The 12,965-nt window shown below is 40.2% G+C and overlaps 1 protein-coding gene across 1 annotated transcript in view; it reads left to right on the top strand.

Moving 5' to 3' along the window:
* GLB1 (galactosidase beta 1) overlaps positions 1-12,965 on the top strand; it is a 40,830-nt gene that overhangs the window by 16,031 nt on the left and 11,834 nt on the right. The window contains exons 5-11 of the mRNA XM_084221088.1: positions 723-817; positions 2,059-2,239; positions 3,783-3,841; positions 4,714-4,835; positions 4,917-4,957; positions 5,418-5,530; positions 8,388-8,462. Of these exons, the coding sequence (XP_084077214.1) occupies positions 723-817; positions 2,059-2,239; positions 3,783-3,841; positions 4,714-4,835; positions 4,917-4,957; positions 5,418-5,530; positions 8,388-8,462 (686 nt within the window). The remainder of the gene's footprint in view (positions 1-722; positions 818-2,058; positions 2,240-3,782; positions 3,842-4,713; positions 4,836-4,916; positions 4,958-5,417; positions 5,531-8,387; positions 8,463-12,965) is intronic.

Raw genomic sequence — 12,965 nt, 5'->3', positions numbered from 1 at the left:
TTCAGCTCAAGTTTTCTTGTGAGTAAAATCTTCAATACTTTTAGTTAGAAGTGTGCATTCAAAAAGTGTGTAGAACAATCAAAGTAGGGGAGAAAGTTTCTGACGTATTGTCAAGTTGGTGCCAAGAGGGGAATCATTGTCATCATTGAGGAAAAGACAGCTTCAGCCTTGAGGTTTTTGGATTTGCCACAGCCACTCAAAATGGGGATCCTTCTTGGCTGGTCAGTGTGCAATCCAGAAAGAGTTACAGCATTCTCATGTGCTCCTGTTTAAGAACCAGACATGGGAGAATAAGATGAGACAGGAGATTAATGTTTTTATCGGAGTGAATGTAGGGGATGAATATATAAATATCATATCCAACTTCAGTTCTGCTGACTGTGGTTAAATTATCTATTTAAAAATAGTACATAGATCAACAGTCAAATATATCTTCCTGTTGAAATGCATTAGGACAACCTGTGAGACATAATGAAGTCCTTTTGATAATTTTCCAAGTTCATCCATATTTAAAATGTTATATTTCTTAGTAAACTGTACTGGGAGCATTTATGAACAAGTAGAAGAGCACATTTGTTCAAGTATAAGAGCAATCTGTTCATTAAATGTTGTTCATAATTTACGTAATTAGAATGCTACATAAAGATGACCCATATGTAATTTAAAACAAAATTAGAAAAAGGCAGAAAAGTTGTGAAACATGTATACTTTGTGTATCACAGATTACCTGGAAGCGGTAGAGAGATGGATGGGTGTTCTTTTGCCAAAGATGAGGCCTTATCTCTATCAAAATGGAGGTCCAATCATCATGGTGCAGGTAACTTTCTGAAAATCAGATTAACCCAAGCAGCATGAATGCTTATACTGCTCTTGCAGACACACCATGAGTCTTGGGTGGTGGAGTCACAGGTACTTCTTAAGTTTCAGGTAGCTGCAAGATTCTGATTAAATACCTTATCCTAAAGAACTGAATCCACTGTTTCTAGGACTCAGAGAGCCCTCATCTGCTCTGTCAAAGTTGTTTCCCACAGCTGTATAAAGCAGTAGAGGGAACTTGTGTAACTTTTTAGATCTGAGGTTTGTGGCAATTCTCACAAAAAGCCAAAATGCATACTGTTGCCTGAAACAATCTGACAGGAAAAAGGGGAATAAGAATACCCTTAGAGAGAAGCAAAAGCAATATGGAGTAAGCCTAAATTAGCACCTAACTTAAGTTGTAAATGTTTCAGAACACAATTTTGTATGTTCATGGTGAATAGCTTCTGTCCTAAACTCCTTCTAGACAATCACTAGTGGGAGTGATTGTCCTATATTTGTAGTATTTGATCATAACAAAGCTTTATTTCAATTTCTTTAAACTCCCTGACTGGCACAGGTTTCCATAAGATACTCTTCTTGTAATATGCCCAAGATAATTTTGTTGAACAGTGTGTTTTGTCTGTTGAACAGAAGCACTGGGCAAAATTATTCTTTGGCAGAAGTAAGATGCTTATAACAGGATTTTCAGAAATAACCTTTAGGACTGGAACCTATTGGATCTGAAGCTGAAAAGTTCATCTCCTTGGAAAAGGGGCAAGATGTGTGCCTCGCAGTAGTATCACAGTTGTTCTCCCTTAAACCCTTTGGAGTCCATTTCAGGGCTTTATGGTTCATGTGAGCCCTTTGTAGATGTCTCTGTTCTGAATGTCCAGTTTTGTTATAGTTTTGATCATTTCACAACCTATTCTATGGTTTTCTTGGTCTGCTTGGGAGGTGGGTTTTAGATGTCAAATTTTTATAAAGACTCTATTATGATCACTGTAGCTAAACAGATACTTTGGTGGGGGGGGGACACAATTTTGCAGGCAAATGGCTTAGCTCTGCACAGTGATGGGCCCGCTGTAAAGTGCAGTTGAGTGGAATGAGTCTTGTCTTCTCATACTCCTCAGATCTGGAGTTAAAATGACATTTTCAATATTGCTATCAAAGGAAGAAGAGGGTTGGATTTGTGCTTTCTGTTTTGTTATCAGATGCACACTGAATTGGCTATGGCTTTACTGACTTGCTTTTCCTCTGCAGGTAGAGAACGAGTACGGAAGCTACTTTGCTTGCGACTACAACTACCTGCGCTTCCTTCTGAAGCTCTTTCGCCTGCATCTCGGGGATGAGGTGGTGCTCTTCACAACTGATGGTGCAAGCCAGTTTCACTTGAAATGTGGGGCCCTCCAGGGTCTCTATGCAACGGTGGACTTTGCTCCAGGTTGGAGACAGCTGTTTGATTCCAAAAATTCTGAGCTCTGTGTGTTTGTGGCAGGACAAACTGACTTGACTGCTTGCCAAACTTGCCTGCTTTGTTTAAATGGGGTAACAGGCATTTATGTGTATTTGACATACTCTTAAACATACAAGAATCACCCATGACCACTCAGTTAGAAAGTCATAATCACTTCCTTGCATCTTGGAATCATGAATAGCCAATTTACACTGCTCATAGCACATATCTCCTAAAAATTAGCAATAATAGTTGGCATTGATTCCTTGTATTTTTTTAATATTCCTTTTTGGTGTTGGGGTTTTTTAATGTCCTCTGTCCGTCCTGGAATCCAGCCATCCAAATACATTTCTTTTTATGCTAGAGGTTATTAGAAAAAAATTACTGTTGAAGATCATCATTAGAAATGTGCACACTGCTACAATTTGCTGTATTATAGGTCTGAAGAATGGCTAAGCATTAGTAGTGTGATCAGAGAGTACCCTTTTGATAGGAGAGTTAAGGATTTAAATGTTTGTATACTGCATGGACTTGACAAAATAGGCTTAAGGCACAAAAAACAAACTCCAAGACAGATATTTTCGGGTTTTTTATTTTGCAGCCTCTTCTGTACCTTATTCTCTCTGCAGCCAAACACATGTGCTTAGCAGGGATCTGTTTTCTTGCAAGTTGAATGAAATTGTGGATGTCTTCATGTGTACCCTTTTGTGGGATTCACATTCTCTGAACCTGAGAGAAGCAGAGAAGAGAATGATCAAAACAATTCTTATCTCATTTGCTGCTCCTGTGTTGTGCCAAAATAGAATGCAATATGGAGATTGTTTACCCAAAGTGATGGTGTTTTGCTTCCTTGGCCTACCAGGGCCAAGCACGTGTCCAGACTGTTGGTCAGCAGACAGTCACGAGATTTGTTCAGTTGAGTTGAGTGCTTGTTCAGTTTCAGTGTGTAATATAGTATAGAATAATAGTATACTAAAGTAATTAATTAGACTTCTGATATCATAGAGTCCTCCTCATCATTCCTCCCGCCAATCAGGCAAAATTACACCGATATCCTTTATACAATGGTGAGCCACTCACCAGAGAAGTTGTTTCCAGCCACTGTGCCTTGAGCCACTAGGAATGATCAAGAGTGAAACACCTCTTTAGAGATTGTCTGGTTTCTACTCTTCCCCGTAGCCTTGGTAACATAACCCCAGACTTAGACTTTCCAATGATCACTAGCAATTCTGACACATCTCAGACTTCTTTGTGCCAGGATGTCATTTCTGAGAAAAGCTGGGTTTTCAAAAGATGTGTCTCAAAAACAAAGACACATACACAGGCATGCATATGTGCCTGTATATATTTAAAATAAGTCTTGCAAGTTAAACATCAGAATCAAAAGTATTGATTCCTGTGTTTGCTGGAACACCTTTCTTGTCATGATTTTTGCTAGACTGGAAGGCAGATAAGACACCAATTTCAATAAAATGACGGACCCAGAAAATCATGGATATAGCAGCTCAATTTTATTTCTTTCTGCTTATAGGTGGCAATGTCACAGCAGCATTCTTAGCTCAAAGGAGCAGTGAACCCAAGGGCCCTTTGGTATGTATTTTCACTTGAACTATTTGTATCATGTCTAATCTTGAAGTTGTTAATCAGAGAGGGGTTGACAGCAGTGCATTGAATGATTTTAGGGACCTGTTTACAAAGACATAATTTCCAAGTCAGAAAAAGTGAATAAAGGAGCTTCTCTGTGTCTTTGTCAAATCCACATTAACTGCTGCTCTGCAAATGCTATTTTAGTCTCAAAAAGTAATGATTTTGCTTCAGTAGTTTTCCTTGCTAAGACAAATGTTTACAAAGCAGCGGAAACACTAAGGATGGTTAGACAAGTTAGTGAGATATGTGTGTAGGTAGAAGTTAAAAGCAGAATTAAAAGGGCAGATTAGAAGTTTCCTGTTTTCAGCTGCCTTAGAGGTTTTATACAAGCTATAGTGGGATGTGAGAATGCTGGAAGCCATTTTAAGAAAGGGAGAAGGCCCACTGAGGGTACAAAATTATCTCTGTGCTAAGGAGTTGTTTAGAAAGCAATTGGAAATATTTTTCATACATCCAGTTTGTGTATGCTATTCCGCAGAGAATATGTTGATTCCATCATTTATTTTAATGCCAAGCATTGGAAACACATCCTTGTTGCCAGGTTCCTAGGACTCTTTGATGCTTAAGCAATTGTTTTCAAAATGTCCCTATAAAATTATTGAAACAATCCTTTAATTCCTTTGACCTGTACTCTGCTGAAAAGGACTGATCTAGTATGTACTTTGCTGTATTTATAGTAGTTTAAAAATGGCTCAAATTAGTCAAGGTGCCTTTTTTTCCTTCCCTCTTACAGTTAGGAACCTTAATTCACAGTGCATTCTGTTCTTGTTCCCTCTTCATATTTTCCCTTCCTCTTTTGCCCTTCCTCCTTTCAGGTTAATTCTGAGTTTTATACTGGATGGTTGGATCACTGGGGGCACCGTCATTCTGTTGTGCCCACAGAAACTATAGCTAAAACACTTAATGAAATCCTGACACGTGGTGCTAACGTTAACCTGTAAGTGTGTATTCAGTAGAGCTTAATTTTGGGGGGATTTCTTTTCCCAGTTCAGCAAAACCTGATTTTATTTCTTTTTAGGTACATGTTTATAGGTGGGACTAACTTTGCCTATTGGAATGGTAAGAAATTATTTAAATTATACTAATGGTGGAGGGGAGCTGTTTATGAATTAGGTAGTAATATATTTTGTGAAAGAATAAGCTGTGCCTACTTGCCCACAGCAAAAGACATGACTGCACTAGCTGTTCTTTGTTTATTGCCAACATGCTATACCAAACCCACATGGTATGTGTCTTTTCCAAGGCTACTTCTGCTTCACTCGATGCTGTGAAACAGTTGGAACACAGAAAAATGTGTTTCTCTTCAGAATATTTCACAGAGTGGTGTAAGCTCACAAGGACATTGTCCTCCTTCAGGAACAGTTTTGATGCCAAATTCCAAACATCAAGGCCTACACTGAATTTAAAAATGTAGGAGAATCTGTCTGTAATTGGAAAGAATTCTGACAGTTGATACCTTTGGAAAAAAACCATCTCTTCCACTGCTTTTATTGCTTTTTCTTTTTTCCTCCTCCCCTAGGTGCTAATATGCCTTATATGCCTCAGCCCACTAGTTATGACTATGATGCTCCCCTGAGCGAGGCGGGAGATCTGACAGAAAAGTATTTTGCCTTGAGAAAAGTCATTGGTATGGTGAGTGTCCCCAGGACATTTTAGAATAGTTCTTTGAAACATACTCCAAACTCTCTTGTTCCTGTGTTGGTGTAAGTTACTCCTCAATATACTGTTTTCTGCAGCTGGGGGAAGTGAAATGGAACCTGACAATTAGGCCAACTTAACTGCTTCTCATTACAAAAAGCAAAAGGTCTTGCACCTCTCTAGCTATTCTTTCTGTCCCAATGGCTTCCTCCTTCCTTTTGGTGGGGAGGATACTGATGTAGGTCTGACTCTGACATGGTTCAGCTCTCCCTTTTTGCTATATTTGTTTTCTCTCAAGGTCAGTAAGGTGAATCAGGTCACTCAGTAGGATGAGAGCCAATGGGGAGCAGAGGGAGGTGGGAAGGGTTTGGCTGGGAATAGAGGTGGAGGAGGAGTGTATAGAGCTTTTTCCTTGCAGCATCAGTCAGCAATTCAGTCAGGTTAGGCTGATGACCTGATGTCAGCCCAATCTGTACTGCAGTTTAGTGCTTTGGCTGTCTGTCCCAAACTTCATGTTGAGGTTTTGGGCCTCTGAAAAAGACCAGGCTTACTCAAAAGAGCACATCTTGGTTTTGTGTTTTTACAAACTGCAACTAGTGGGTGGGACCAGCTTTGTCTTGCTGTAAAAATGCACAGTGTCTCCACAAACTGGAGATTGAAGTAGAACATGGAACCTCTGTCTGTGTTTTGAATAGCCTTGCATTGGAGGCTGTTGAGATGAGGCTTAAAAACAGGTTCCATTTGAATGCCAAGGCTCAGGCTTGTAGTCACTATCCTGTTGCATACCAGCAACATTCCTATGCACTAGAAGACATTTTTATTCTAAGAGTAGGCCTCCCAGAAGTGTACTACACTTTCTCTAGGGTTGAGAATGCCTTTATCTCTTTAACTGTGGAAGGCCTGCTGTGGATTTTTTTTCTTCAATTTCACCATTATCCCTAAGCCTGATGGGATAAATTGAAGGCATAATTTTCATGGCCTTTCAAAGGAGAGTTTCCTGTCTTGATACAGCTTTTCTCACCAGAGAAATCCACAAATTTCCTGATTTTGGGTTGTTTTCTTCAAGGTGCAAGACCCCTCTCTGAGATGTAAGTAGTAATCTAGTGCAGTGAGAGTGCCTTGATAAGATGTGAAATGTTCACTATAACCTCAGGTGTATTGGGTAATTTTTTGCTGTGGTTGGTTTGTTTCTTAATTTGCATGTCCATAGATTTTCAGTGATGTTTTCCTGTCACTACTGTGAATTCTAAACCTGTAACAAGTTATCTACTCAGTTGCAGTTTGAGGTGAAGCTGATGAAAGAAAATAAAGTTACTTGTAACAAATGACTGTGTTCAACATCTTAGCTGTGCTACAAGGATAACATTAAAGTCTTCCTTTACAGTTTCCATTAGTTAAAAAATGTAAAGAAGAATGTAAAGACTGAAGAAATTCAGTCTATAGTTTCTTTCAATTGCTGATAGCATTCTTGTAATTTTTTCTGTTGTGGCTGAAATTTCCTGCTTTTGATTTCTCCTCTTGGGTGAATACAACTTTTGTTTTCTTTAAATCTGGAAATCTTGATTGTGTTTGAATACAAAGGAGAAAAAATTAACTTCTTCCTAGAAATGTAAATCAGACTTTCATCCATCCATAACTGACACTTGACAGGGTAGCATTGGGAATTTATTGCTGTGGTCTGTTTAAAACAAAACACAAAGCCTACAGCTAAATCAAAAACCCTTTTGGCCCCTAATCAAGTTTATTAAAAAAAAAAACTGACGATGTAAGCGCTCCAAAGTTACCAAATTTGCAGGTGGAGACACTCTTCACAAGGTTGGTCTTTTGTACATGTTTATTAAAATGTAGGCTTGGATTGCTTGTTCACATGGGTATCTCATCTGCAGAAGTTTTTTCTCTAATATGCAGACAGGCCATATTTTTCTCTAATATGCAGACAGGCCATACACAGGTCTAGGTAATGAAAGAACAGATGGGAAGAGTGTCTATTAAGTAGTGGCAGGAGGGGGAGAAGGAGATAATGGCAAGGAGGCACAGGTTGTAAGTTGTAGGCACAGAAAGGAGAAGGCCAGGTTGCTGGGCAGAAAGCCACTGTCTGGTCTGCCACATCTCAAAGGTGTCCAGGAAAGGAGTGAGTGAGTGGAGGCCCTTCATCCCTTCTCTGCTGATTTCTGGTGATTATTCTTAAATGTATAGGATAAGAAGCAACCAGAAGTAGATGGGTGGTCAGAGTGTTTCTTTATGTTTCCCTGACTGTACAGTTGTCTAGAACAGGAACAGAGATGGGACCTCAGGGGTTCATGGAGCTGTGGTCTCCAGGCTTGTTTCTCAAAGACCCCAGCCCAGGCAGTAATGGAGTAGCCGGTGGTGGTGATGGAATATTGTAACACTGAAAGAAAAGGCACAAGAGGCTAATAATTCCTTTAAGGAAGGGTTGCTCAAAAAGGGTGAGATGGAAATACTATTTTACAGATTCATAAAGGTTCACTCAAGCTCCCATGAAGTGGGAGAGGACTGCAGAAAAGCTGTGGAAGAGAGTAACTCAGGCTGTAGCCACAGGAGGGCTCCAAGGGCATTGGGAATTTTGGTAGTTCACTTTGTTCATAATGCTTTTACCTTTACCTAATGTTGAATGGTTATTAAAAATTGCTCACCATATGTGATCAAGTCAAATTTTTTCTTTTAAAAAAAAAAAACCTCCATCTGAAGACTAGATGCAGCTGTAACCTTTAGGCTGGTTATTAATTCTGTAAGTTGTGAAGTGTAAAGTGGGAATCCAGTTAAAGTGTGTCTGTATTTAACTTGTGTGTATGTGTGTGTGTATGTGTGTTTTTTCTCCTTCTCTTTCTAGTATAAGGAGTTACCAGAAGGTCTTATCCCTCCAACCACACCCAAATTTGCATACGGGAAGGTTCGCCTGCAGAAGGTAAATTAATGTCTGTAATACACTGTGTATCTTTTCATAATGCTCCCTGTTTTCTTTTTATTAAAAATGTTTATGAGGGTGTCACAACAGGCTCTAGATATCCTACAAAATAAAGAGGAAAACCTTGAAAGCAAACTTTGAGGGAGGAGGGAGCAGAGTTTGGGAGTTAGGAATCATGCTCATATTAGAAAATGATCAAATGCATCTTGCCTGGCTGTTACAAGATAGTGTTTACAATATGCAGTATGTGCCTGAAGCTTTGCTGAACTGAAATCAATATAGTATTAACACAACAGATTCATAGTTGTTTAAGATAACTCATGTATCAGTAATGTAGCTGGGGGAATGTTACCATGAGACTTACAACAAAGTGTTTTTGTAGCTGGTGATGCCTCTAAAGTGGAAGGAAAAACAGGATGTATGTATTTTACATACTTCCAGACATTTAAATTTTGCATGTGGAACATTTTTGATAAATTTGAAAGTTTTATTGATAAAGTTTCTGACAAGATCTGTAGCTGATGAGAAAAATTATTTTGGTTTCCTGCTGAGGGAAAAGCACACAGAACTAAGCACTCAGAACCCAGCCTGTGTCACAGTAGTGGTATAGCTGGTCAGCTCACAAGTATCTGGGGTTTGACTGTAGCACCATTATTTTGGGACCAAGGACAATTTTTTGTGAGATACATTTGAGAACAAGGTTCCTGCAGTGAGTGAAGTGGGTGGTTTAATGGGCAACAGAGGAGACTGCAGGTATGAACTTGGCTATTTTCTTTCTGCTGGGCACAGACAAGTTTTGAGATGGAGGATTACTGCAGTTGATATGCTGGATACTGTAACCTCTAATGCTCTGATTTCATACTCTGTAATTTCAATTTGGCAGTTATTTTTCCAGTTAGTCATGTATCTCATCTCTGCAGCTGAAGCATTGCAAAATCTAGTAGTGATAAGGCTTTGCAGGCATTCTCAAGTCATTCCGCTCAAGTGGTGGGCAGAAGAACTTTTTGCATAAAAGTGGTTCTTCTGTGAAGTTGAAAGAGATCTGTATCACTTTCAACAACCTTTGAGTGTCTTCTTCCCATATGAGGTTTCACTGAACTGGCAGCTGTGACTAATTATAGGCTCTTATCTCTGCACCCACCACTATGGCTGCTGTCTAGTTGCAAGCTCTTGGCAGCCAAGTGATCAGATATTGACTCTCCTATCGTGTCATGGGTTGTGGCTCTCAAATAAGGCTGTCCAGTTTCAGTTGAATGAAGAACTTTCTCTTTCATGCCTTCAAGAAACGAGTGCTGCTGGACTCTCACAAGAGTCAGATGACCAACCTTGCTCAAATATTGCATCTTTGACCTCACCTGCCCCTTCTACACTTTATGATTTTTGAGAGGAAGCATTTCACTCTCCAGACATCAGTTTTAGGAATGCAGATGGCATGTCTAAACTGCCAGATATAAGGTTCCTGTCATGCTTGTACATATACTGCCATCTGCACTGAGAGCCTCTGGAACTGTTTTCTGTGACAAAGGTGGCCTATTGCTATGTGACCCACAGCTTAGCTACAGCAGCAGTTTGCTCTGCTGGGTTACCCTGCAACACAAGTTGAGTCTCCAATCACACAGGGTTTGTACTGTGCCAGCCCAAAGCTGCCTTCCCAACTCCTTTCTAGCTCCAGCTGAAACCAGTTTCAATGCACCTTGTTGTGTGAAGAAGCCTTTAATGTATTTTGGTGAATATCAGAGAGGGAATATTCTAAATAACAGCACTTAGCTTTGGTAACAGTAAAATTCCTAGCTATGTCATTGGCAGTGACAGTCAGTGCAAACACAGGTACTCATTCTGCAGCGGAGGTCCAGCAGTCAGCCTGCCATGGAGAGCATTGAATGAATCTACTCCAGTGAACCAACTCCCCTGACACTTTTGCAGAAAGGATGAGAAAAAAGAGACTCTGGAGTATTTTCAGGGGTCATATGGTGTACTTTACAGAGGTAGATGTAACCAGAGCAGGATGTTATCTATCTTTTTTTTTTCCTCAAGATATTCTATGGCAGTTCAGTCCTTAAGTACCAACTCCCCTGATGAGACAATTGTTCATTTTGAGCTATTGATTTATTTTAAAGAATCCTCCTGGGTGGGGAAAATATAGTTTATTTAAAAATGGTGGAAACGCTGACATTGCTATTTAAGAGCAAAGGCAGGAAAGCAGGTGATATGGAAAAACTCTTGTTGCAACTCTTGTTGCAGAAGAGAAGTGCTGAAGAGGAGAAATGAGGGCAAGCAAAGGCAGAACCACAGTACCTGGGCTCCAGAAGTGTGAACAAGATGATAGGTTTTAAGGATTTAAGCCCCAGAACTTGGGAAGCATTCTTTCGAGAGGGAAGTAAATGAATCTTAGTTCCTGCAATGTGTCCACGTGGCTCTGCAGGCTTGTGAGCAGGTGATAGTTTCTGGTTACCATCTGGGGGGCCCTGAGAAGTGCTTGGTCACAAGGAAGTGCTTGTCCTAGCACAGCAGCCTGCAGACTTATAAGTTCTGGAGAAGTATTCAGTTCTTAGGATGGGGAGAGCTCAAGCAATAGCAAGTAGCAGGCAGTGCTGGTGTGTGTTGGGGCTGGAAAGGGGTTAAGCAAACAGGATGCTCCCTGTAGTTGATATTCGTGTTGGAGCTATTTAATTCCTTTTTTCTTTCATGCTGGACTTTACACTTGGGTTTTGAGGACTTTGCTTTGGAGGATTAAAAAAGTATTGGGGTTTTTTTAGCAGTCATCTGTTGTTTTGCAGGTTGTTTTTAAAAATTTCTGACAATATTTGTAATTTTTAAGTTTACTGGTAAATTTCTCTTGTGGTTGGTACTGATTGTCCACTAAGTAGCAGTCAACAGGAATGTGTAGCAAGACCAAATCTTGTCTTGAAGGGTTTTTTTTTGTATGTGCCACTGAAGACTGAAAAGCTGAACAAAAATAAACTAGTTAAGTTTCAAAGAAACAACCTTTTACCGATCCCTAAGTGAATCATACATGGCTGACCCATATTCAGAATAGAAGCCCCTTTGGTAGCAGGGACTTAAAAATAAAAAAGTCCAACAGGCACATGTACTAGCTGCTAATACTCAGGTCAGCAAGGCACAAAGTGCCACTCAGCATTTCATTCAGCTGAGGGCCATGTCTAAGTGCTGCTTGTATTCATTTCTGGTTTTGCTGTCCACCTAGGACTAAGACTATTAATGCCCATAGAATTGTTCAATTCTATAAATTATCTTTGTCAGTATTTGTGCATCTCTTGCTTCACAGCTCTCGTTGAAGACCTGATTTAGCTAAATTTCTCCTGTGGCCTGGGATGTCCTGCATATTGCTCTAACATTACTGGCTCCCTTGGAGGGGCACAAGATAAGGAGTGGACCATGTATGCAGTCTGGAATGTGTGGGAAGTTTTACTGTATGAAAAATGATTGCAATTTTAAGTACAACTTTTAAACTGAAAACATAAGAGCAAGCTACTTTCCTCAAAATTTTGCAAGCCATGTTTGACCAACAGTCTTCTTGCACAAGTGAACGTGCTTAGTTGTTGGGTGACCCAACCTCCAGACAGTGTTGGTGTTAGCTTTTATTTACTTATGACTTGCTTGTTCCTAGCAGAAGGAACATTTAGATTTGTGTCCACATGGTTGTTGTGGTAGGCAGCTGAGCACCATGCAGCCGCTCATTCTCTCCCAATAGGGTGAGGGAGAGAATCAGAAAGGTAGAGGTGTGAAAACTTGTGGGTTGAGATAAAGGCAGTTCAGTAGGTAAGCAAAAACTGCACACATAAGTAAAGCAAAATAAGGAGCTCGTTTGTTACTGCCTTTGCAGAGGGACACGCTCAGCCTTCTCCAGGGAAGCTGAGCTCCGTCATAGAATCACTAATGTTGGAAAAAACCTCTAGGGTTACTGAGTCCAAGCATCAACCCAGCCACTACTGTGTTCTTCACTAAACCATATTCCAGAGTGCCATATCACACACCTTTCAAACAATTCGTGTGTGTTGGTTACTTGGCAAGATAAACACTGTCATGCCAAACATCTCTCCTTCCTCCTTTTTCCTCCAGCTTTTATTGCTGAGCATGACACCAATGGCACAGAATATCCCTTTGGTCAGTGGAGGTCAGCTGTCCTGGCTGTGTTCCCTCCCAGCTTCTTGACCATCCCCAGCCTGCTCTCTGGAGAGAGAAGCAGAATCTCTGTGGAGTTCTTGAATCTGTGTAAGCCCTGCTCAGCAATGACCAAAATATCCCTGTGTTATCGGCAATCTTAGCAAGAATCCAAAACACAGCCCCATGCCAGCTACTGTGAAGAAAATTAACTGTATACCAGCCAAAACTGCAGGCATAATTATGTGTACATAGACAATTAATGATGGCTTCTGTTGCATCACTGCAAAATACTGTACAGTATTTCAGTACAACTTTCTTGTAAGTTCTGCAGAAATTCAATACTTCTGTTATTGAAGTGCCTTCAGAAATTTTTACTGC

This window comes from Fringilla coelebs, assembly GCF_963513975.1.
Source record: "Fringilla coelebs genome assembly, chromosome: 1".
NCBI lineage: Eukaryota > Metazoa > Chordata > Aves > Passeriformes > Fringillidae > Fringilla > Fringilla coelebs.
Note: the sequence above shows the minus strand (reverse complement) of the source record. Positions and strands in the feature narration are given on the sequence as shown.